General features: G+C 42.1%; 1 protein-coding gene across 1 annotated transcript in view; it reads right to left on the reverse strand.

Annotated features, from left to right (window-relative positions):
• Window positions 1-2,094: 2,094 nt before the first annotated feature.
• The window catches only part of LOC311228194 (uncharacterized protein), a gene marked incomplete at its 3' end in the record, with an annotated part of 37,365 nt that continues 11,895 nt past the window's right edge, over window positions 2,095-27,564 (reverse strand). Inside the window, exons 6-15 of the mRNA XM_084314105.1 lie at window positions 19,276-19,449; window positions 11,538-11,711; window positions 9,306-9,479; window positions 8,988-9,161; window positions 6,561-6,607; window positions 5,117-5,744; window positions 4,827-5,000; window positions 3,057-3,230; window positions 2,925-2,971; window positions 2,095-2,624 (exon numbers count right to left, since the gene is read on the reverse strand). Of these exons, the coding sequence (XP_084170231.1) occupies window positions 2,095-2,624; window positions 2,925-2,971; window positions 3,057-3,230; window positions 4,827-5,000; window positions 5,117-5,744; window positions 6,561-6,607; window positions 8,988-9,161; window positions 9,306-9,479; window positions 11,538-11,711; window positions 19,276-19,449 (2,296 nt within the window). The remainder of the gene's footprint in view (window positions 2,625-2,924; window positions 2,972-3,056; window positions 3,231-4,826; window positions 5,001-5,116; window positions 5,745-6,560; window positions 6,608-8,987; window positions 9,162-9,305; window positions 9,480-11,537; window positions 11,712-19,275; window positions 19,450-27,564) is intronic.

The raw sequence follows: 27,564 nt of genomic DNA on the forward strand, positions 1-27,564 counted from the left end.
CCAATCCACCAGCTGCCAATCAGGGTGCAGCGTGAGCAGAGAAGGAAGTTATGATTTACATTTGATATACTAACTATCTATTATTCTCTTGGCTTTAAAATGGCGCTCACCACCTACAAGGCTTTAAAGGGTGAAGCTCCAAGCTACATTAGTGAGCTCAGCATGACCCCCTACTGCCCCAGTAGGGCTCTCCGCTCCTCAGACCAAGGGGTGCTCGACTGCTCGTTGTCCCCCGGACCAAACTTAAGACCAAAGGTGACCGGGCTTTTTCAGCCGTAGCACCTAAACTGTGGAATCAGGTCTGCCGATAGTGTGGAGTCCTTTAAACAGAGTCTTAAAACCTTTCGATATAGTCAGGCCTATAATTGATCATGTATTTGGTGTAACATTTGTGTATGTGGTTGTTTTTAATTAACTTATTGTAAAGTATTTTTTACAAGTTTGAAATTGATATTATATGTGATGTAACGTGTGACATATTGTGGTTATGTTATTTTGATTAACCTTTTACTGCCTGTAAAGCGCTATACAAATGTACCTTACCGTTTGGAAATGGCATTACATTTGTAAAGAATGCATTAGGACTTGTTTAGGACTGGAAACCCAACGTTTCAGACTTGTGACTTGCTTGAGACTTGCCAGTCTTGACTCTGGACTTGAGTGTAAACACTTGGTCCCACCTCTGGTATGTATTCACATAAACTTCACATCCAGCTATGAGTAGGTAAACGTTATGTTCATTCTGTTATTTTAAACGTGTAATTATGGGAAACTATTCTAGAAATAAAGAGATACTTGGGTGAAAAATACCAAATAAAACAAAGGTTGAAAGAAAATATATTTTAATCAGTCAATCACAAATATCATGAACGCTCAGCTGAACAACAATAACTGGATTCTGTCAATACACTGTAAACATCTAATTTATTACATTTTCAAAATATATGTCTTAAGTCTTAACACTTTCACTGCCACACACGAGATATCTCGGGTTTATTAATAGGTGGTTGAAAGCCACTCATGAGATTTCCCGGATTTTTTTTTTTTAGCGATCTTAAATCATATTGCATCACCCGAGCCTACCCGAGTATACCTGAGCGGCGCCGGCGATCATATGTGGAAAAAAGCGCCCCCTGTCGTCTCCCAGATGACATAATGGATTTTGGAATGGACTCAATGAAAATGGATGGGGAAAGAAATCCGGTACTCCACATTTTCCAGTCCACTGATGCAACCAAGCAGTACCAGCGTTCATTCAGGGGGCTCTGAGCCCCGCGGATTCATGTACTGCACTGTACACACGTTGGATCAATACACTTATCGATTTTTTCGAATGGTGATCAGGAATTGGAATATACCAGTTGGATACCATCTGATGTCAGGTAAGGAATCTATGTTATCAGTGTTAGGATAATCAGACTAATTTTGATGAAGATATAGGCTGTTTTGTGAAATGGGCTCTTTCGGTTTCAATGTAAAAGTCGAAGAGGAAATGAAAACGGCGATTATCCGTGCGCGGCCCGAATGTGCTTGCGTGCACGTATAATATTGATCATCTAGCGTTTATTTGAAAACGATTCATAAATAGGCCGACAAATAACAACGTTATGGAATATTACAGTAAAAGACGATTTTCACAGAATGGTCCAGAATGAACTGTTTTTTATCTCAAAACGAGTGCTTTTCTAAATGCTCTGAAACGGAAATGAAGTGATAAAAAACCAATCTGCCTTGACAGCACTGACTGGAAAAGCAGTCTTTGATAAGCGACGATCCCCTAAGCGATAATCTACCAACTCCATCTGACACAGGAAGCTACTCCATCTGACACAGGAAGCTACTCTATCTACTCCATCTGACACAGGAAGCTACTCTACCTACTCCATCTGACACAGGAAGCTACTCTGACACAGGAAGCTACTCTACCTACTCTATCTGACACAGGAAGCTACTCTACCTAACACAGGAAGCTACTCTACTCCATCTGACACAGGAAGCTACTCTACCTACTCCATCTGACACAGGAATCTACTCTACCTACTCTATCTGACACAGGAAGCTAGCTACTCTATCTGACACAGGAAGCTACTCTACCTAGTCTATCTGACACAGGGTCACAGAGTCAACCGAAACTATAAACCCAGGGTAGAGGGGCTCAGTGAATGTGCAGAGGAAGGTGTGTAGGTGGGTCAGTGTGTCAGAGGAGACTGTGTAGAAGGACAGAGTGCCAGCAGGACAGTCCAGATACACTGCTACTCTGGTAGAGCCAGAGGGGGGGGCAGGTATGGCTGTTCCTCCGCCATTGTGGTAGGCAGTGTATCCATCATCATGACATTCCAGAAACCAGGACTTATCATTAGCTCCAAGACAACAGTCAGCAGCCTCTCCTTTCCTTCCGATGCCTCGATATGTAACTCCTATACCAACCTCTCCTTTACGCTCTACCTCCCAGTAACAGCGTCCAGTCAGACCCTCTCTACACAACACCTGTGGATAGAAGTAAAATCTCTCTGGGTGATCAGGATACGACTGATGCTGTTGGTTCCATGTTACCGTTCTGTTCCTCTCAGACAGAGAGAGGCTGTCCTCTACTGTGTTTGGGTCCAGTGTGAGTTCACAGGCATCTGATGGAGAGAACATGACACGATTTATCACACAATACATCATAATCATCTTCATTCACATTAGAATGTTTAAAGTTGCATCAACCGTTTCTGACACGAGGATCATGTAGAAGATATGTGGTTGAGTCTACATGGTCCTCGTTTCAAAAACAGTTAATGCAGCTTTAACTTCATCAACAGAATAAACATGTTCTATTTATTGTATAATTGATCAGCTGAGCTCTTGTTATTAATGAAATGCCTCCATATCCTGAAGGGAAGCTCAGTCTGTAAATGTGCAGAACAACAAGCTCAACTTACATTTCCTGAGCCCTGGTTTCAACCTACACTCTCCACCATGGTCAACACTGTAGGAGAGGTAGACACAAGAGACCTTGAGACACACAAACACACACAGAACCATCCATTAACCCCTAAAGTACCACATCCTACCTGAGAGTCTCCAGTCTCCAGTGTGGATCCTCCAGACCAGCAGAGAGCAGCTTCACTCCCGAGTCTCCTGGGTGATTGTAGCTCAGATCCAGCTCTCTCAGGTGGGAGGGGTTGGAGTTCAGAGCTGAGACCAGAGAAGCACAGCCTTCCTCTGTGACCAGACAGCCTGACAGCCTACACACACACACACACACACACGTTCAGATACACAGGTAATAATATTTAACCAACACACCAAATGTACATATTTATTTTTATGTTTTTAAAATATGTTTTAACACATTCAGCGCCAAGGATGAGTTAACTCGTTTTTGGCCGACATGCGTTGAGCGCCAAGGACGAGTAAACTCGTTTTTGGAACCTTTTTTCTTTTATTCGATTTTTTTATTCATTACAGGTTCATGGACCTCGGTGTTACCATAGGAAATCATTCTGAGATCGCTAGAGTGCAATACCGGCCGCATCCTGCTAGGTGGCAGTATCACCCACACTTTGAAACCTTATTTCACACCGTGTGTTACATCTAATTTCCTCCGGTCAGATAACTTTGGTACAGGCAAGTCTAGCGGTTCACTCGATCACATTGGAACGGGTCCAGGACACTCAATGCATGCGTTGTGCCGGATTATGTCGGGGACCAATACTGGACCAATACTGGAAATCGTGATCAGACAATTAGAATATTCTTTTTGGAATACCCCCGATCAAAGGTAAGGACTATCTGACGTCAATTCCACCTTGATCCTACAATGATTTCATGTCGATCCAGCTGATCAGCGTGTGTGGTGTTCAAAGCGAATGCTATTACTGGCGATCAAAGCATCAAAAAACGACCCCCCCCCCCCTTTCATGCAGAAACATAATATTTATTATAATTTGATTTGGAAATAGCGTGTCCAGACGAGAAATGCCAACAGCGCGTATAGCAGAATTCACGTAGCGCTCTATAACTCAGCTTTTCAGGAATTAGCCCGGATCACTCCTAAACTATACAATACTCACCACGGGAAAACACGCAAACGTATATATGAAAAATCTCTTTTTTGCATGTTCGACGGGAGAAAGTCACTGTCAAATGACCATAGTATTGTCTCCATAGCTATAATATAGAATATAGCTCTCGAAACATAGTGACGCAGTGAAACTAGGCTATGGAAAGCTGTAGGGGTGGGAATCACCAGAGGCCTCACGATACTATCACGATAGTTGAGTCACGATACGATAGTATTGCGATACTAAATATATTGCAATGTGCTGAGTATTGCGATATTAATATTGCGATATATTGCGATTTATTATCTTTTTCAACTGCAAAGTAAAACTTTGTCAACATGTTTTATCTAATCAAATAAAGTTCAGTCTGTTCATCTCACTTCAATCATTTTTATTGCAGAACATGGTATTTTCTCAAGCAGACAGATGTAAACACTGTAATCTGTGTTGCATGTACCTGACAAACTGAACTGTTTGTATTACAGTCATATTCCAACTTAACTGAATGCACACGTGTGCGTGGACTACTGTACAATTACAGATATTGAAATGAATAATGCAACTTCCTTATACAAAAAAATATATATATACAAAATTAAAAGTTTACTTGGCGTCCCTGTATCGATACAGTATCGCCACGCAAAGTATTACGATATTACTATGTATCGATATTTTCCCCCACCCCTAGAAAGCTGGCACATTAGCTACAGGGATAAGGGTAATGGCTGGCACTGAAAGTGTTAAATGGTTCTGTTGAACTGGTCCAGGAACACTAACCTGAGAGTCTGCAGTCTACAGTGTGGACTCCCCAGTCCAGCAGAGAGCAGCTTCACTCCTGAATCCTGCAGGTCGTTGTTACTCAGGTCCAGCTCTCTCAGGCTGGAGGACTTGGAGCTAAAAACTGAGGCCAGAGCTTCACAGCATCTCTCTGAGAGGTTACAGTCACCAAGTCTGGATATGCAATAGAGATACAATTGATTATATTGAAAAGTGGTATATTGTTTATTAATACATAATAATAAAAAGCATTAAGAGAATACAATGTATTAAGATATAAATGTACCCACAGAGATATAGTAGAGGCTTTGACCACTGGCAGCAGCCTCAGAAGAGCCTCCTCTGAAGCAGAGTATGTCTTCAGCTCAAACACGTCCAGCTTCTCTTTCTGACACAGGGTCACAGAGGAGCCTTTACCCAAAACCATAAACCCAGGGTAGAGGGGCTCAGTGAAAGTGCAGAGGAAGGTGTGTAGGCGGGTCAGTTTGTCAGAGGAGACTGTGTAGAAGGACAGAGTGCCAGCAGGACAGTCCAGATACACTCCTACTCTGGTGGAGCCAGAGGGGGGGGCACGTATGTCTGTTCCTCTGTCATTGTGCATGGCAATGTATCTCTTATCATGATGACAATGCAGATACCAGGAGTTATCATTAAGTCCAAGACAACAGTCATCAGCCTTTCCTCTCCTTCCGATGCCTCGATATGTAACTCCTATACCAACATCTCCTTTCCTCTCTACCTCCCAGTAACAGCGTCCAGTCAGACCCTCTCTACACAACACCTGTGGATAGATGTCAAATCTCTCTGGGTGATCAGGATACGACTGACTCTGTTCTGCCCTTGTTACCGTTCTGTTCCTCTCAGACAGAGAGAGGCTGTTGTGTGCTGTGTTTGGGTCCAGTGTGAGTTCACAGGCATCTGACAGAGAGAACATGACACGATTTATCACACAATACATCATAATAATCTTCATTCACATTAGAATGTTTAAAGTTGCATTAACCGTTTCTGACACAAGGATCATGTAGAAGATATGTGGTTGAGTCTACATGGTCCTCGTTTCAAAAACAGTTAATGCAGCTTTAACTTCATCAACTGAATAAACCTGTTCTATTTATTGTATAATTGATCAACTGAGTTCTTCTGTTATTTTTTATTTTTATTTTTTTGGTCTTTTCCCCCCTCCATTTTCCTCCGATTTTCTCCCATCCCAATGTTAGTCGTATGCCAATTCCCAGTCCCTTCCTGGTCGCTGCGCACTTACCCCCCACAGTCAGATCATCTGGGAGAGTGGAGGCTACCACGTGCTTCCTCCGACACACGTCCAGCCAATCACCGCTTCTTTTCACCTGGCAGCGCGGATTCTCATCGAGAGGGCGTAGCGTGTGGGAGGACCACACTATCCCCCTCAAGTCCTATCCGCGCTTAGCAGGCGCCCCGACCGAACTGTAGGAGTCGCTGTTTACAACGACCCGGACCCACCCCGCCAGCTTCTCCCACCCTCTAATACAGCCAATTGTATTAGTGCAGACGGCCAGCCAAGCTGGTGACAACCCCGGAGCTGTGAGCTGGATTCGAACAGGCGAATCCAGCTCACAGCTCCGGGGTTGGTGACGAACGCAATCTCCGCTCGGCCACCTAACCGCCTTGAGTTCTTCTGTTATTAATGAAATGCCTCCATATCCTGAAGGGAAGCTCAGTCTGTAAATGTGCAGAACAACAAGCTCAACTTACATTTCCTGATCCCTGGTTTCAACCTACACTCTCCACCATGGTCAACACTGTAGGAGAGGTAGATACTAGACACAAGAGACCTTGAGACACACAACACACACAGAACCATCCATTAACCCCTATTATACAACGGCATGCAAATTTCTCGATTCTGATTGGCTGAAACAGTCATTTTACACGTATTTATTCTTCACAATTCCACGCTTCTGGTCCCAGGACCCACCCACAACCGAATCACATATCACTCCGCCGGATCACTCCGAGAGAAAACAAGATGGCGGACAATAATCTTTAACAAATGGATATGTTGATAGCGTCATAACGACTAAATATGAAGCGATTCTGTCACGGCGAATGTCTTAGTCCTTTAAACAATGTTGGATTATGTAATTGATGGGTCATGAGTCATTATAGAACAAAAGAAAAATCGCGCAAATTGATTGATTGATTAATTAAGTTGCAATTTTTTCCCCCTTCCTCTTCCTTGCCAGAGCTGAATGAATGAATGAATGAAAACTTTATTTAACAGATTGCAGAATGGGTACAATACAGTACGGCTCAATACACACAATTGTTAAGGGGATGCAGACCTGAGAAAGACGTTTGCCTTGTTTCCATCAGGGTCCCCCATTTTCAATTCATATAGACATTTATGACATACACAACATACATGACATTTATGGCATAGGGACATATAGGTATTTAGTACCGATACATTTGTGACAAACGGTATTCAAATATACAGTACTGTTACCCCTAGATCCTGACAGAGTATATACATATGATGGGGAGGGGACTGTACATTAGGAGGGGGTGGGTGGGTGGGAGAGAGATATACATATGGCGGGGAGGGAATATATACATGCGGTGGGGAGGAGACTGTCTATTAGGAGGTGGTGGGGGTTTTGGGCATTTACGGTGGCCAGTTTCGAATTGCAGCCTCCCGTAGGTGCTCTTTAAGAGCGGTTTGAATGTGGGTAAGGATTCACATTCCTTTACAGCTTTGGGTAGGGCGTTCCACATTGATGTGGCATAATTGCGAAACGTATTTAGTCCCTTGTTTGAGCCGAATCTGGGTTTAACATGATTTGTTGAGCTTCCTCTGGTGTAGTGGTTGTGGTATTCACTGACCTTTGGGAAGTATTTTGACATGTACATGGGTACCTTAGTCGTATAGTGTATCTTGTAGACCAGGCCCATTGCAAGTTGCTGTACTCTGTCGTCTACTCTAAGCCATCCTAGGTTGTCAAAGTGGGCAGGGGTGAGGTGGGTTCTGGGGGTAAGGTCAAGTAGTAGTCTGACCAGTTTGTTTTGTGATGTTTGTAATTTTGTTTTAAGCGCCTTTGAGGTGCTTTGGTACCATGAGGTGCACGCATAGTCGTAGTACCCTTGAATGAGTCCTGCCAGAGTCTTCAGGGTATTCTTGTTTACCAGAGAGGAGATCCGGTACAAGAATCTAGTTCGTTGGTTGACTTTTTTTTATTACATTGGATGCCATTTTGTCACAGGAAAGATTTGCCTCTAGGATGGAACCCAGGTAGGTAATTTCGTCTTTCCTTGTGACAATATTGTCACCCACTGCAACTGAGAAGCCGTCGGTCTTGCTGAGTTTGTTATTTGAACCGAAGCTCATCTCTCACATTGTCTGGCTTCCAGACACACTCACTCGGTCGCGCACACACACACACACAATGTCTTTGATTAATTGCAATGTTTTTTTTTAGAAGCATCTAAGAATGAAGTTCTATAGAAAGTCATCCCCTTAACAATTTTGTGTATTGAGCCGTACTGTATTGTACCCATTCTGCATCTGGTAATACAATTTTCAATCAATCAATCAATCATTCCAATAACCACTAACTTCATAATTAAAAACTAAAGAAAAGTTGGATGTGTTAGTTGGTTGGATGTCTTAGTTGAAAGGCAGTTGGATGTGTTAGTTGGTTCGATGTCTTAGTTGAAAGGCAGTTGGATGTGTTAGTTGGTTGGATGCCTTAGTTGAAAGGCAGTTGGATGTGTTAGTTTGCCAATAACACACAGTTGGATGTGTTAGTTGGTTGGATGCACTTCAAGCTGCTTCCACATGGAGGCAACTTCTCTCAATCATTCCAATAACACACAGTTGGATGTGTTAGTTGGTTGGATGCACTTCAAGCTGCTTCCACATGGAGGCAACTTGTCTTTTTTGTAGTTGTGTAGTTTTTCTGGCGGGTGTTTTTTTCAATAAATCTTCGATTAATGGGTTTATTGTATAGCAATAAGGTTGGATGAATGTGGCAGTTGTATAAAAGCATTACACCACTTGCAGTCATGATTTGTGAACAATAAACCATGCCTAGGGGGGTCTAACGACCACCCCTAGGCATGGTTTATTGTTCACAAACCACTCCTGCGCGTGATGTAATGCTTAAAAGTACCACATCCTACCTGAGAGTCTCCAGTCTCCAGTGTGGATCCTCCAGACCAGCAGAGAGCAGCTTCACTCCTGAGTCTCCTGGGTGATTGTAGCTCAGATCCAGCTCTCTCAGGTGGGAGGGGTTGGAGCTCAGAGCTGAGACCAGAGAAGCACAGCCTTCCTCTGTGACCAGACAGCCTGACAGCCTACACACACACATTCAGATACACACACATTCAGATACACAGGTACTATTATTCAACCAACACACAAAATGTACATATTTCTTCTGATGTTTTTAAAATATGTTTTTAAATGGTTGTCTGTTGAACTGGTCCAGGAACACTGACCTGAGAGTCTGCAGTCTACAGTGTGGACTCCCCAGTCCAGCAGAGAGCAGCTTCACTCCTGAATCCTGCAGGTCGTTGTTACTCAGGTCCAGCTCTCTCAGGCTGGAGGACTTGGAGCTGAGAACTGAGGCCAGAGCTTCACAGCATCTCTCTGAGAGGTTACAGTCACCAAGTCTGGATATGCAATAGATACAATTAATTATATTGAAAAGTGATATATTATTTCTTAATACATAATAAAAAGCATTAACCATTTCTCCGCCAATCACGCTGTACAGCGTTATTGCCCGCCATGCCCATTCTGCCAATATCGCTGTACAGCGATTTTGAGATCAATATTTCATTTTTTCACCATGGCATTCATAATTCATATATACACCTCCGACCCTGCAGCTGGACCCTACGGCTCAATACAACGACGTCTCAATACCACCGCCTGGTGGATGGTCGGGCGAGTTACACTCAAACAACAGGAAGTGGCTGCTGTGCGTAGATTAAATTCATCCGGCCATCAGACATTGTTGCAAGACTCCCGACAGACACTATGTACATAATGGATAGCTTTATAAACGTAATAATCGGTATTATTTCGGTGTTTATTGCGACATACAAACCGGAAATGGACCTAGGCGATCGACGTCCTATACTTGGGATATTTCACCCCCAGTCTCTTTGACGCACGGTAAGAGGACACTGACGTTATTTTCAGCCCAATTGTTTATTCATATCACTGCGATCTGATCAATATATCACCCATACTACATAAAGCATTTACTGACTATCACGGAATTATAAACGACCCCCCCCCCCTTTCATCCGCGCATGATGACGCATAACGTATACGATCATGTACAGTTGAATTTTTTAATATAGCATGTCTAGGGAATAGACGGCAATCGATAATCTATATATGCATTTAGGCCTATAACTCACGTTCTAGGAATTACTGCAGAAAACGATAAAAACATACTTATATTCTAGAAGGTATTTTTGTATGAATATATGAATGAAAAAGTATAACGTTCCTACATCCTGAACGATAGATAATTGATGTTGAATGGGCCATAGTAATGTCAATTTAGCAATACAATTTAAAAAGTTATAGCCCTGCAAAGAAGGTGAACATCTCCATAGACTTATAGCGCTGGCAGAGAGGCTACTTTGATGGATATAACCTCTGGCGGGGAAAGTGTTAAGAGAATACAATGTATTAACACATTGGACGCCAGACCTGAGATAAGTCGGGTTAACTCGCCATCGCTTGAACACCAAACCAAAAAAAGTCGGGTTTTGGTCGTTATTTCTTTTATTCGCTATTTCCATTCATAATCCATCCCTCCAGCCTGATGTTATCATTGGGAATGGGTCTGAGATCGCAAGCGTCCAATACCGCCGACTAACGCCTTACGGCCGGTATTGCACATCCTTGGAATCTCTCTGGCTCAGCCTGTACGTCGATCTAAAAAGTCCGGTCCGGGTTTTCCTAGTCGGGCAGTAGTAACGTTTATAACACATGGATTGGGGAGAATCAAGCACCGCCAATTCATGTTAATTGGTGGATTATGTTGGCAACACGATCGACATCAATACTTGGAATGGCGATCAGATAATTGGAATATTCTTTTTGCAGTACATCCTAGTCAAGGTAAGTGCTATATGGTATCAATCTTGCGTTGATCCGAGCATGCCTTCGTTGTGATCCGTGTGTCCTGTAACGTTACTCCACAACGTATGCCGTTGGTGACGATCGAAGCATAGAACCCCCCCCCCCACCCTTTCATGCATGCATGATGAAACATAATACCGATAATATAGCGTTGATTTCAGATTGATTGTTGATCCAGGTGAGGAATGGCACGGTTTCTAGTGAAATGCACTAAATGCTGCTTAGCAGCGTTTCCTGGGATTACACAGAATTACGCTAAAACTATACTCATATTCACCACGGTATAAAACGGGATTGTATGGATGAAAAAAATATTTATTTTTCACAAATTGAACAATAGATACTCCATGTCAAAATAGGCAATAGTTTTATATCCATAGCTATGATATTTAATATAGTTTTAGCCCTGCAAACACCGGCATGCAGCCCCATTCATTAAAGCGCTGGCAAACATGGCCATACGGCCCACAGCGACATCTGTCACTGAATGTGTTAAGATATAAATGTACCCACAGAGATATATTAGTCTTTGACCATCCATTAACCCCTAAAGTACCACATCCTACCTGAGAGTCTCCAGTCTCCAGTGTGGATCCTCCAGACCAGCAGAGAGCAGCTTCACTCCCGAGTCTCCTGGGTGATTGTAGCTCAGATCCAGCTCTCTCAGGTGGGAGGGGTTAGAGTTCAGCGCTGAGACCAGAGAAGCACAGCCTCCCCCTGTGACCAGACAGCCTGACAGCCTACATACAGATATACACACACACTTTTATATATATATATTACACACACACACATTTATATATATATATATATTACACACATTTATATATATATATATATATATATATATATATATATATATTAGAGGTGGGCATAGATAAATTTTTTTAATCTCGATTAATCTATCTGTAATCCTGGATTTAATCTAGATTAATCTAGATTAAAATGGCTAAATTTTTTTTAAAAAAAACCTGCAGAAGGCATTCAAAATATGTGTGTTCTACCCAAATAATGACCAGAAGTAAGTCCTTACTTTTTCTTTCCTCCTTATGTTTCTCAGGCCAGGTGGCCCATTACACCATGAGCCCATCTCCCGTTTCCAAAATGCATTACAGACTGTTTGAAAAAGCTGTTTTGCTATGATAATTGGTAATGAAATATCAAAATAATGTTCAATAAGATGTACTTGTGTTTAATAAGTTGTTTTATTCAGAAGTTAACACAAATAAATAATATTACCAGTACAGTATCTAGCACACTCTCAGGAGCAAAACAGAAAGAAGCATTTCAAACTTGAACTATGTGACATGGCTTGACTCAATCAGTCCAATCTCTATTTCTCCTTCTTCCACCAGTCACTCAGGCAGACCAGCTTGTTTTATGTAGCGGTGTCTACTTATGCCTATAATATTTTTCCCGTTGGGTGCCAGACAGGGCCAAACCCTGCCAATGCAAATCAACTGCTCCAGTGGAGTTGCTCAGTGGCCAATGGTGTCAACTGTGGTTGTACTGGGCAGCTCCCAGGTGTGAATGGAACTGTGTGAATGTGAAGCAGGGCGTTCCTGAAAAAGAGCATCTGTGCTCAGCGAACCTACCCTGGGTAAATAAAAGTAAAAAAATATATATATGTAAAATTTATTATTATTTTCTTTTTTTAGATTAATGCGTTAATTATATTATCGCGCAATACTAGTATCGCGTTAACGCTGTTACAAAGAATGAAATCAGGAATGTCCAATCGTTGCTTTTCTTTTGAATCAAATCTTAAGGTCCTTTATTTTCTATTAGTTACAAATTCTAATTCAGTTCAGTTCTTTTTCTTCCAGTTCAGTTCAGTTCAATTCAAAGTCTCTTTGCATTCTTTCAGTTCAGTTCAGTTCAGTTCAAAGTCCTATTACATTTCATTTCCATTTCATTTCATGCTGTGTGCTCGAAGAGCACGCCACCTATATTACACAGCTGGTTCTAATGATAATCAAAAACAATTCAGCTCAGCTGCAGTGTTTTGGAACACGTTGGCAGGAGCTGTCCACTCTTGCGTGGTGCTGAAAGACAAACTGCATTAGTTTTGTTGGCGAACAAGCATTGCACTTTCATTGTCAATAAAGAAAAATAAAACAAATAAGACAAAACGTTATCACCAATTAACTATGTGTGTGTATTATATTTTACTTTATGAGTCTGAAAGAAAATGTATATTATTTATAATAATAGTTGCAACAAACTCCGGCCCGATGAACACTGTTCATCAATTAATCTCAAGGTTATACAATAACTGTATTGGCCGCCTGATCATTTTCCTTCCTGGTAACTGTATTGAGCAACTTCTAGTTTTGCCATCACGACCTGGGAATACTTCATGTATCCTACCCATTTTCCAGAGTTGTCTTGGCAACATGTGTTCGTTTACCAGTACCACATCACCTTCCTTCAGTGGTGTTGTTTTCTTTGTGGAGGATGCGTGAGCAGATCTCAATTCCATCAGGTATTCACTTCTCCACCGATTCCAGTATCCATTGACGAGACGTTCTCTGTATCGCCATCTCTTGTTCATGTCCTTTCGAGTTCCTTGTTGTATGTTTGACTCTTTTACAGTCTGTGGTGGTAGTGTCGTCAGTCGGTTTCCTACCAGGAAGTGAGCTGGGGTTAGAGGTGCCACCTCGCTTTCGTGGTCCACATAAGTGAGTGGTCTTGAATTGATCACTGCCTCCACTTCAGTCAGAAAGGTCTGCAGTTCCTCAGAAATGCTTTTCCCACAATTCTTTTGAGGCTGGTCTTGACTGAACGCACCATACGCTCCCATATACCACCCCACCATGCAGCTCTTTCCACAATAAACTTCCAGTTTATCCGTTTTTCTGCAAAGAAGTCCTTCACTTGGTTGGATTTCATTGATTTCCATATTTCGTTCAAGTCCTGTGATGCCCTTTTAAATGTCTGTGCATTGTCTGAATAAATTGTTGAGCAAATGCCTCTTCTTGCAATAAACCTTCTGAAGGCCAAAAGAAAGTTAGGTGTCGTCAAGTCTGACACTAATTCTAAGTGAACAGCTCTGGTTACTGCGCACGTGAATAAAGCAATGTAGGCCTTTTTGTGGTCAGGTCTGACGTACAACGGCCCTGCAAAGTCAACTCCAGTCACTTCAAATGGTGCAGCTTCATTTGTCCTGTCCGTAGGTAAAGGTGCTGTTATTTCTTGACTGGCCTTGGTTGTAAACCTTTTGCAAATGAGACATCTGTTTAGAATCCGTTTAGTTGCTTGTCGTCCTCTTAGGATCCAGAAACGTTCACGTAGCTGTGTTAAGGTGTTCTGAAGTCCATTATGCATTACCTCTTCATGCGCATGTTTTATTTCCAGTTCTGTGAATAAGTCATGCGTGGGTAGAATAAACGGATGCTTTTGTCCATATCTGAGGCTTGATTTTTGCAATCTACCTCCAACTCGCATTACTCCATTATCCAAGAATGGGTTTAGATCTTTAATTTTCGAGTGCTTGTGAATATCCGTTCCCTTTTGCAATTCCTTCATTTCTTGTGGGAAGGCTCTCTTTTGCGTTTCAGCAATCCAGTATAACTCTGCTGTGTTCATTTCCACTGCCGTCAGTGGCCCTTGGCGTTTACTTTTATTGCGCGAGTTATGCACAAATCGGTTTACCCATGCAGTAATTCTGAGAACTGTAGTTAGCCTACTGTAATTTTCAAGCGGAATAATTGCAGGTTCTGTTAGGTATGTTTTCGTTTCGGTCACAACATGGTACTGTTTGACAGTCTCCTCAAGGGGCTCTTGTAGGCTATGCCCGGGGGTTTCCTTTTCTATTTGACGGGGGTCCGCGTCTCTTAGCCATTGTGGTCCATTCCACCATAAGCTCTGAGTCTTTAGGTTTTCCGCGGATATTCCTCGTGTGCCTAGATCGGCTGGATTATCTTTACCAGGACAGTGTCGCCAATCTTCTGGCTCGGAAAGCTTTTGGATTTCAACTATCCTGTTTGCAACGAATGGTTTCCACTGGTTGGCGGAGCCCTTTATCCAGTGAAGTGCGATTGTTGAGTCTGTCCAAAGGTAAGCTTTTATCGGTGTGTCTCTGGTGTCCGATATATATTTACAAAGTCTCGCTCCTATTAGAGCTGCTAATAACTCCAGTCTTGGTAGCGTCACCTTCTTCAAAGGGGCTACCTTTGTTTTGGCACATATTAACGTGCAGGTGCTTTCGTCATTCCCAACCGTGCGTAAATAGCCTACGGCGCAGTACGCGGTTTCACTGGCATCGCAGAATACGTGTAGTTGTCGCTCTGTGATTGAACTCGTGGTTCCAGTGTCGTAGGGTCTGGGAATTACCATATTCTTGACAGTTTGTAACTCTCCATACCATTCTTTCCATTTTGACTTTAAATCGGTGGGCAAGTCCTCATCCCACTCTAGGCCTCGTTCCCATGTTTCCTGGAATAGTCGCTTGGCCCTCACCGTGAATGGTGACAGGAACCCGATAGGGTCGAATAACCTGGCGGCTGTTTGCAGGACTGTCCTCTTTGTGCATTTTGTATTCTTTGATTCTCGTAGAATACTTGTCAGATCAAACATGAAATCGTCCGATGTCGTTCTCCACGTCATTCCCAGAACCTTGACTGGGGCATTCTGGTCCGATTTCGTTTCCTGTAATTTGTTCTGTAGTTCAGGTGAATTAGTTTTCCATTTACACATCTTCATTGCGGCCTTGTCCATGATTATTTTGGATTCATTATACAACTTGTATGCATCTTCTACTGTATCCGCTCCATTTATGAAATCATCCACATAAAGAGTTTCTCTTAATGCTTTTACCGTAGAGGGGTATGTTGACTCCAATCCCTCCAGATGATGTCTGATCGTTGCTGACAGCAGGAATGGGCTGGCAGTCGCGCCAAATGGAACCCTTGTCATCCTCATTATGCATTCATTATATTCGTTTTCATTCTCTGTATGAGGTGTCTTGTCTGTCCACAGGAACCTCAGTGCGTCTCGATCTGTCGGGTTTATTGAGATCTGTAGGAAGGCCTTTTCAATGTCCGACATGAAAGCAATTTTGTGTTGTCTGAATTTCAGTAGTACATTCAATAAATCAGGGTTCAAATTGGGCCCAGTTAATAGACAGTCATTAAGTGAGTCACTATTTTCATCATGTGATGATGCATCGAATACAACCCTGACTTTCGTCGTTGCGCGTTCCTCCTTCACAATAGCATGATGTGGCATGTAGTACAATGGGTTACCGGTGATATTGGTTTCGACTGGTTCAATGATTTTCTTCTCCAAGTAGTCTTTGATCACCTCATTGTATCTTGTGAAGAGTTTCCCATCATGTTTGAATCTTCTCATCAGACGTTGAAACCTGTTCTCTGCAATTCCGTAGTTGGATGACAGTTTCAAATTATCTGTGCGCCATGGTAGTTGCACTTCATAACGTTCTCCGTTGTGCGTAATGGTTTCTTTGAATTGTTTCAGAGCAATTTCATCATTGGCGCTCAACTTAGTTTCTAGTTCAGGGTTGATTCCCAGGGATTCTAGCTCCCAAAATAAACGTAACTGGTCAGACAGTGTTTTATTATCTACATTGACATGCATCACTCCGACGTTGGTTATAGTGCTGACGTGCATTGTAGTTACCGTTCCTTGAATGAGCCATCCGAAGCTGCTCTCGGCTGCCACTAGTCCATCTTGTAGTCTTTCAATCTTCCCAGAGACCACTTTCCAATAGTAGTCGGATCCGATTAATATTTCCACGTCTTGATTTTCCATTCCGTGGACCTTTACGTCGGCCAACAGCATTCCTTTTTCTTCCATCTCCGTGCGTAATGGCTCTCCGGGTACACTCATTAGTGACGTGCACACTTGTGGTGATTCCAGTAATTCAATTTCGATTGTTTGGCCATTTCTTACATCGGATAATTTTGCCCGTACTTTATTGCAATGCACTCGTTTTGGTTGTAGGCTGCCAAACGTGTGTAATTGTATTACCTCGGAGCCTATTACCGGTAGATTTAGTTTGCGTGACAATTCTGTCCTTATAAAGCTACGCTGACTCCCACCGTCCAACAGGCATCTGGTCAATTTACTCCTGGTTGCGTTTTGGCCAACCAACCACACTGTTGCTGTTTGGAGTAAAACATTGCTATTATTGCCCGAATTATATCTGACGGTAGTATCAGTTTGTAGGTTTGTGGGTTGTTGCGCTACGCGCTGTCTTGGTTCATAAGGGCGCATATCATGGGGTTGAGCGCATACTACTTTGTGGTGTCGCCGGCCACACTTCTCGCATGAAACCTGCATTTTACAAGTTCTGGCCATATGTCCTGTCCCCAAACACACAAAACAACGTCCTTGTCTTTTAAGGAATTCTCTTCTTTGTTCGACTGTATTTTCCGTGCAGTATTTAGATATATGGTTGGCTTTGTTGCAAAATATGCAGTTCTGTGGCGCTCCCGTATATAATGCAGCGGTAGACGCTCTATAGGCTGCGGTAGGCCTATGTCTTTGCTCATAATTTTGTTTGTCAATTTGTGGGTTCAGATCAATCAAGGTTGCCGTTCTTTCTCGGCTTTCAACTTCTCTTTTCAGGAATTTCATTAGGCCATCTACTTCCAACATGTCGTCTTCCTCTCTTTGACGGCTGAACGCGAGCGTTTGCTCTCTGGCACCATTTTCATTAGGATAGGGCAGAGTAAACTACCATACATTTCAGAGACGACTTGAAGCGCTGACAGACTTCTTACTTGTATTTCGATCTCATCATATAGTTTTCGTAGGGCGACTGTGTCGTTTGCACGTTTAACCGGGGTCAAGTTCAATAACTTATTCATATGGGCATTGATTAAAAGATCTTTTCGGCCAAATCTGTTTTCCAACATTTTAATCGCAGCATCATAATTTTTATTGGTTAATGCGAGACCCGTGATTGCGTTTGCAGCCCTTCCCGTGAGATAGGACTTTAGATAATTAAACTTGTCAGCCTTGCTGAGGTCTGGGTTTCTATGAACTGCCATGTCGTACTGGCTCCAGAACGTTTGCCATAGGCTAATTTCTCCGTTAAATTTATCAATGATCAGTCTCGGGAGTTTGACTGCAAAACCATATCCCTTGTTGGAGCACACTGATGAACGGTCATCTTCTTTTCTTCTCATAGCCTTTTTCAATTTGGTTTTACGCACACATATATCCTCTTCATATCGTTGTACACCCTGAAGTTCATCTTCAAAATCCTCTTCCTCAATTCCGTCTTCAATTTCTGTGTTCAAGGCTTTCAATGCAATTTCTTTTTCCACAAGCATGTCCAGCATTTCTTCATAATCCACGTCCACATCTTCTAATGACACTCTTGTCTTCTCATCTATCACATTGAGTAATTTTGTTATCGCAGTCCTTACCACACCTCTTTTCAGAAGTAGTTTCTTTAGTTGTGTCTTGGACATCGCTGCTGTAGGCATTTCTGTACATTCCCTTGATCCTTCTTTGTCTTCAAAGCACTTCTTTTCTTTGTTCCTCCCTGGTTTCGGCACCAGCTTTTGTTACAAAGAATGAAATCAGGAATGTCCAATCGTTGCTTTTCTTTTGAATCAAATCTTAAGGTCCTTTATTTTCTATTAGTTACAAATTCTAATTCAGTTCAGTTCTTTTTCTTCCAGTTCAGTTCAGTTCAATTCAAAGTCTCTTTGCATTCTTTCAGTTCAGTTCAGTTCAGTTCAAAGTCCTATTACATTTCATTTCCATTTCATTTCATGCTGTGTGCTCGAAGAGCACGCCACCTATATTACACAGCTGGTTCTAATGATAATCAAAAACAATTCAGCTCAGCTGCAGTGTTTTGGAACACGTTGGCAGGAGCTGTCCACTCTTGCGTGGTGCTGAAAGACAAACTGCATTAGTTTTGTTGGCGAACAAGCATTGCACTTTCATTGTCAATAAAGAAAAATAAAACAAATAAGACAAAACGTTATCACCAATTAACTATGTGTGTGTATTATATTTTACTTTATGAGTCTGAAAGAAAATGTATATTATTTATAATAATAGTTGCAACAAACGCAGTGCGTTAACGCCGTTAACGGCCCAGCTCTAATATATATATATATGACACACACATTTATATATATATATATATTACACACACATATATACACACGCAAGCACACACACACACAAAGTGAAAACCACACAAACACAGGTACTAGTATTTAACCAACACACCAAATGTACATGTTTCTTATTCATCTGATGTTTTTTTTAAAGATGTTTTTAAATGGTTGTCTGTTGAACTGTTCCAGGAACACTGACCTGAGAGTCTGCAGTCTACAGTGTGGAGTCCCCAGTCCAGCAGAGAGCAGCTTCACTCCTGAATCCTGCAGGTCGTTGTTACTCAGGTCCAGCTCTCTCAGGCTAGAGGACTTGGAGCCGAGAACTGATGATAACGCCTTACAGCATTTCACTGTGAGGCTGTTTTGTTTCAACCTGAAGAAGATTAATAGAACAGTAAAGAATATAATATAATATGGCTACTAGGGGTGGGGCGGTTCACAAAATGGACGGTTCGGATCACGGTTTTGGGGTCACGGTTTTGGGTTCGGTTCGATATACGTTAATTTGTATTAAAAAAAGTTTAACACTCAAATCTAAACATGCTTCATTTATTAAAAAAGAAAAAAAAGTTTACAGTGTTTACAGCCTTAAATAATGTTTGGCACACAAAGACCGAACTGACTACATTTGTCAAAGTATTAACTGGCAGCATACATCAAACTACCGTAATTCCTCTAATAGTAACCGGGTCTCAAATACAAGCCAGGGCCCTCATTCATCAACGTGTTCTACGCACAGATCTGTGCTTACCCTGTGCGTACGATCATTTCTAAGCAAAGAGTGGGATTCATCAATTTCGATTTGAACTTGACTCCGTGCTTACATCTACGCACAGGTCAGACCACACTTACCTGACGCCCAGTGGTAGAATATATTATTACAACAAGGAAATGAGCTTCTGTGCATAATAACACTGGCATGTTCTGTACGAACCGTAGTTCATTATAGTTCATTGTAAAATAGCAACAGTAGTGTAATTATGGTCAAAACCCTATAAATAGCATTTGGAATAATAGATCTTTCTCTCAGAATGAATGCAGCATGGTTTATATAGCGTTATCGGAATATACGGAGTGTAGGCTACTGACTGACTGCGCTCCGCGTAGCTTGATTGATTGATTGATTGAAAAGTTTATTAACAGATTGCAGAATGGGTACAGTACAGTACAGCTCAGTACATACAATTGTTAATTGGGGATGCAGACCAACTTTCGTCTTGTTTACATCAGGGTCCCCCATTTTCAATTCATCATAAATCATAAAGCTCAACTCGTTATTATTTTGCGCACAGACCGCCGAAACATGGGAACGTTTTGATTATATTTAAAAGGCTTTACGTTAAACGAAACAAGTGGAATTTCGAAGCTGTAAGCAGAATAAGTCATATGAATATAGTGTTCTTCCCCCTTTTTACTGTATAAGAAAGAATAGGAAACGCATTGCAATGACACCATGCAGATAGTGGACAGACTATGTATATGATGGGATTCAAGTTCGCGTTTTTGTTGCTCATAGGCATGCTGTCAGAGTATGATATCTTAATCAAACATTCTAGAACATTTGTCGTCACAGATCATGTCCTAATAGAACATAGGCTATGGCATGGATCGTGATATTGTGTGGACTGTAATTATTACTGTACCGGTACCACCCATTGTGACAACAGCCTTGTGAATCCCGCACACAAACATGATGGAATTCAAGTTCATGTATTGAAAGGCATGCCTACATCATACATGCAGTGAGATTCATTGTTCTTGTATATGCTCTCTATTATTGTTTATATAGGCTACCCAATACAAAATAGATTGTAGTATGCCTCTAGAAATCATATGCAGCAGGTAGAAAATTGACGGGAGATCCATCGCGATTTGGAATAGAATTGAGGAGAACTTTAATCCCTGGGTATCAATCAAACAACACGGGAAAAGGCAGTCATATTCCAGCGCGGTCTTTATTAGCCGACAACAAAATAGATGCCTCTAAAAATCATATAGCCAATCGAACACAACTAATAAAGGCATTCATATTACAGCACGGTTATAATGACACACAACCAACGCCAAACAGTGGTCAACGAACGGTCTTTATTAGTATTCTGAGCTGTCCAGGCAGAATTGCAGCAATGGTCTTAGGGAGCCGTTGATATCTGACATCACCGTTTACAAGTCCACCTTTTATTATTTATCCCATAATACGCGATAGTGTCTTCTTGGTTCGACAGCAGTGAACAATCTTCGTGGAGTTTCTCAGGGTTCCGCTCGGGTCAGTCCATTATTTCACATCCCATGGGGGGTGTTTCCTCATTTTCATGACCATATATGGATAATCATGCACGAGCATTGACGGTAGAACAAAGTGGTATTCATCAACACGGAGGGGCATAGAGCCTGCGTACGCACCGTGTGATGAATCCCGACTTCCCTGTGCGTACACTAGTTCTACATTCCGTGCTTACGTGTGGAAATAGAAATGTTCTACGCACACTATTGATGAATGAGGGCCCAGGTCTCTATTAATGGCCGGGTGCGCTCTTGAGCTAAGCAATTATAAGCCGGCCTCCTAATACAAGCCGGGTTACTAATATACTGAGCTGCATACTGAACTAGTTACTTGATTTCACTTTGAAAACGTTGAAATGACCAGTGACCACCTGTAATTGCACTGTTTACTATTTCATACAGTACTTGGTTTCAATAAATGAACCCAGTACATTTTACTGGGTTCAAACTGACACAAAATGTTGATTTATTCATTATGATCCGTTTGAAAATTTGAAATATAGGCCTCCCTCTTATACAGGCCTCCTCCTAATACAAGCCTGGTACCCGCTACAGTTGAAACAAATACAAGCCGGGGTTACTATTAGAGGAATTACGGTAACTAGGGCTGACCCCTATTAATCGATTAGTCGACTAATCGGTCGAAAGGGGCCGTAGTCAACTGGCTAACCTCTTAGTCGAATATAATAAAAAAATTAAAGAAAGAAAATTTATATTATTTTTATCCTTTTTTTTTCAAAAGAAAAGAGGCCTAGAAGCGTGGCTAACGCTAATGGCACGCATACCAGAGGCTAAATGCCTATGAAAACAGGCACAGAGGCACTGAAAGAGGATTTCACCCATCTAATGAACACACTATACTAGACAAATATCAAGATGTATCCATCAGTGGACCAATTGCATGCTTTTGCAGATGACAAGAAGCCTTCAGTCGACTCCTTCAGGCTTTAAGCACCCCCCACAGCCCAAATGGTATAAAAAAAAAAAAAAAAAAAAAGCTAAATTAAAAAAATATTATACTTTTTTTTTTGTCGACCAATAGTCGACTAACGGCAAATTTTGGCCAATCCTAGTCGACCATCCAAATCCTTAGTCGGGGACAGCCCTAAAACTAACACACACACACACACTGTACTGTTTAAAAACAACACTGCTCATGGCTCGCTGATAACAAACTATCATTACACATGGGCAAAACAGAGTCCATTCTCTTCGGTTCAAATAACAAACTCAGCAAGACCGACGGCTTCTCAGTTACAGTGGGTGACAATATTGTCACAAGGAAAGACGAAATTACCTACCTGGGTTCCATCCTAGAGGCAAATCTTTCCTGTGACAAAATGGCATCCAATGTAATAAAAAAAAGTCAACCAACGAACTAGATTCTTGTACCGGATCTCCTCTCTGGTAAACAAGAATACCCTGAAGACTCTGGCAGGAGCACTCATTCAAGGGTACTATGACTATGCGTGCACCTCATGGTACCAAAGCACCTCAAAGGCGCTTAAAACAAAATTACAAACATCACAAAACAAACTGGTCAGACTACTACTTGACCTGAACCCCAGAACCCACCTCACCCCTGCCCACTTTGACAACCTAGGATGGCTTAGAGTAGACGACAGAGTACAGCAACGTGCAATGGGCCTGGTCTACAAGATACACTATACGACCGGGGTGCCCATGTACATGTCAAAATACTTCCCAAAGGTCAGTGAATACCACAACCACTACACCAGAGGAAGCTCAACAAATCATGTGAAACCCAGATTTGGCTCAAACAAGGGTCTAAACACGTTTAGCAATTATGCCACAACAATGTGGAACGCCCTACCCAAAGCTGTAAAGGAATGTGAATCCCTGCCCACATTCAAAACCGCTCTTAAAGAGCACCTACGGGAGGCTGCAATTCGAAACTGGCCACCGTAAATGCCCAAAACCCCCACCACCTCCTAATAGACAGTCTCCTCCCCACCGCATGTATATATTCCCTCCCCACCGTATGTATATTTCTCTCCCACCCACCCACCCCCTCCTAATGTACAGTCCCCTCCCCATCATATGTATATACTCTGTCAGGATCTAGGGGTTACAGTACTGTATATTTGAATACCGTTTATGTCACAAACGTATCAGTACTAAATACCCATATGTCCCTATGCCATAAATGTCATGTATGTTGTGTATGTCATAAATGTCTATATGAATTGAAAATGGGGGACCCTGATGGAAACAAGACAAACGTCTTTCTCAGGTCTGCATCCCCTTAACAATTGTATGTATTGAGCCGTACTGTATTGTACCCATTCTGCAATCTGTTAAATAAAGTTTTTCATTCATTCACTCTGTTCATTCTATTTTTAAAATACGTACATTATCTGTCTACATTTATTTAGACTAACATTATTTAAATATTGAGTGCAACTGTGGTGGATTACGTAATTCGGTGAGTTGGAACCATCTATGGACATTTTAGCGTGTGGCACCTTCAGCTCCGGTAACATTAGGAGGAGATCATAACATCAACAAGCAGCACGAAAGCGGCAATAGTCCCGGTTGGAGTTAGTAAAACACAGTTGTATGTTAGCCTTCTTGGATGTTGAATAAACGCCTATCATTGTCTTTAAACACCCCGACTCTCATTCCCTCCTCTGCTAGCTAGTAGCTACGGTAACATTTCGTTGACTGTATTAGCTGGGGCTAGTGATAGGTCATTTGGTCATATTGCACAGGCACACCTGCGTTGTGATGTCATTTCCTGCCATGTCAATTACCTGCCAGGTGTATTTAACCATCTCCTTGAATGTATTTCCAGTGCTAGCCATACCACTGAAGAAGGACATTGACCGAAACATGTCTGCTTTTTATTCAGGCTGCCATTAAAAAACATTGAACCTGTGAGTGCTGGTCCGGCTACCCTGCTTTGATATACTGAACTTTATGGGATTACAGCACCCAGTGTGAGAACTTGTGAGCGCGGTCTAACTTGACTATACTGGGGCTAGTGCTACCATAGTTAAAACGTGCCTTGTGTTGTACAAACTGCTAACGCTATGGCAAGATGGCGTCTCTACATTTCGTAGCTCCATTTCTGCAGACCCCTCTCTGATTGGTTGAGCGAAGCCCCTCTCTGATTGGTTGAGCGAAGCCCCTCTCTAAGGTACGCGTAAGGTTATCGAGGTGCTCGCGCCAAGAAAAGAAAAAGATGCCGCAAATGTAATGCCGCAAATATAATGTTACGTTATGTTCGATATATTGAAGTATATATTGAATGTATAATACATTAATATGGCAGCAAATCTTACAAGACGCGTCAGCAATGATGAGCGTTTTCCCTGTACTCCGCCATGTGAATCTAATCTGGATGCGTACCCTGAACTTGTGGTAGGCCTAGACATTTTCAATTCATCGTCTTGTTTACATCAGGGTCCCCCATTTTCAATTCATGATAACATATATGACATACAGGTAGACAGATAGACAGTACTGCTACATCTAGACATTTATGACATACCAGATTTTGAACTTGTGGTAGGCCTAGACATTTTCAATTCATCGTCTTGTTTACATCAGGGTCCCCCATTTTCAATTCATGATAACATATGACATACAGGTAGACAGATAGACAGTACTGCTACATCTAGACATTTATGACATACCAGATTTACAAATACAGTACTGTTTGTGATACAAAAAGAGTCCAGAAAAGAGAGGTTATACATTTGACGTAGAAACTGTACATTGGAGGAGGTTGGGTGGGTGGGGGGGACTGTACATTGCTTCTTCTAAGTGTGGGCAGCTCAGGGGCACCTTGTAAACATCAAGCTGGTGTTATGAAGGTGTTCCCTGGGAACAGCTGCACTTTTCTGCCAGTTACCCCCAGCATGAAGGCAAAACTGTTGTATATTGCCACAGGAAGTAAGTAAGAGAAGGAATACAATTACTCTAGTCTGTAGAGTGTACCGGTATACTGTGTATGTACGTATACGGATATTAACACATGGGCCGGTTACAGACATGGTCTAAGACATGACAGTACTATCTAGAGTTGGTCCATTCAATTAACTATCTGATCCTGGACTTGGTCTAATCCATGGCTACGAAACAAACCCTAAATATTATCAATGAATTATTACTGTACATGCTGACTTTAGCTGGATATTCTATCCTAGATGACTACATCCATGACAGTTTCCTGGAGCCTCTGAACCCTCATGTGATGGGTGTATCCAGTGGGTCACAGGTCCTGGAGCCTCTGAACCCTCATGTGATGGGTGTATCCGGTGGGTCACAGGTCACTCCAGAGCTGAGCAACCAGACCACATTTATGGGAGCTGACGGCATTGAAGGTGGAGACTTGTTTTTTCAAAATTGTGTTCATTGTCATGGCCAATAGTCAATGTATTTATACATGCATTATAAATACAACAATTAGGTTGCTCAACACGTGGGATGTCCATTGGCAAGGCGTACCTTTAGGTGCTGACACCTCAATATATATACCGATATGCCTACTTTGTTTACTTGTTTTATTGCACAATGTCGTTCTATTGACAGGACCTAAATAACTTATGTACATATACCGATATGCCCTAATCTGTTTACTTGTTTTATTGCACAATGTTATATGTTATTACTATTGTATTATGCACATCGTTGCGGGCAAGACCACCCGCATTTCATTGTAAACTTGTATGCAAATAAACAACTTGTGACAAATAAAACTCTTGACTTGACTTGACCACCAGCCTCTCTCTCTTAAGGCATTAACTGGGTTAATTAATCTAAATGTTATATTGTAACTGTCTAGTTAGGCATTAACTGTGTTAATCTAAATGTTATATTGTAACTGTCTAGTTAGGCATTAACTGTGTTAATCTAAATGTTACATTGTAACTGTCTAAAGCATTAACTGGGTTAATCTAAATGTTACATTGTAACTGTCTAGTTAAGGCATTAACTGGGTTAAGTGGGGAGTGCGTCATGGTACAGTTACAGTAAGTGCGGAGTGTAAACAAGTTGAACGCGTCGCGTGAAATAACGTTATGTGAATAAACCTATAACGTTACAATGTACAGTTTCTGACAGCTGGCTGTGTTGTGAAATGTGCATAACGTTATGAATAAACCGCGAAGTCACGCGAAATAACGTTATACGCGAATCTGGAAGTACATTTCTTTTTAGCGTCTTGATATGATAACATTACATCCGCCTTTTACAGCGCGACGAGCTAAACCAATCAGAGAGGGGCTTCGCTCAACCAATCAGAAAGGGGTCTGCAGAAATGGAGTTCAATCAATCAGAGAGGGGTCTGCAGAAATGGAGCTACGAAATGTAGAGACGCGGCAAGATGTGTGTAGGCCTATGTAATGTTAATGGCTATGTTTTTAAAGTCGTAATGAAGATTGATTTATATTGTGCTTGCCATTTTTACACAAACTGACTAGCACCTGGCTGCAGTGCTGCTGCCTGCAGCCAGCGCTCACCTCTCCCGGCTCCGCCAAATGATTTTTTTTATTTGCGCGTCATCTGAACCGTACGATACACAGACGCCCCGAACCGTGGGGGTCGTACCGTACGGTACACGGTTCGAATGCGTACCGTCCTAGAGCTGCCGCGATTACCGCATTACCGCGGTATCGCTGTTACATCACGCCCACCGCAGAGTTAGGCTGAATACCGCATCACCGCTGTTTTTTATAATAATAATAAAGTACCCTGCTCTCGTTGGGCTTGCGGCTCTGCAGATATACCCTACTCCTCTGTCGAGGTTCCAAGCGACCCTATTAGGTACCAGAAAAGTCACGTGAAACACTGCAGACCACTGATTGGTCAGAAGAGAGACGCGTCACACGTTGGAGCGTCCTGCAGTGTGTTACCACCAATCGGCAAGCGCGTATTAGGTTTTTACTTCCTGAATGTCAGCCATTGATCAGAGCTCACAACACGGCTAATACGTTAGCTCCCGCCGGAGTGGATTACCGTCACTCCTCAGGAGTACTAAACGAGGCATAATGATTTTACTGCAACGAATGTTATAATAAAAGCCCTTCGTTCTATACACTTGTCTGATTGAAAACTTTATTAACAGACCGCAGAATGGGCACAACTCGGCACGCTCTGAGCAAAGAAAGGAACTGAGATATGAATTGAGTAATGCTTGCCTTGCTATGGTCCGGTAAATACGCTGATGTTATTGAACGTG

This window comes from Notolepis coatsorum (assembly GCF_963971535.1).
Source record: "Notolepis coatsorum genome assembly, chromosome: 5".
Classification (NCBI taxonomy): domain Eukaryota; kingdom Metazoa; phylum Chordata; class Actinopteri; order Aulopiformes; family Paralepididae; genus Notolepis; species Notolepis coatsorum.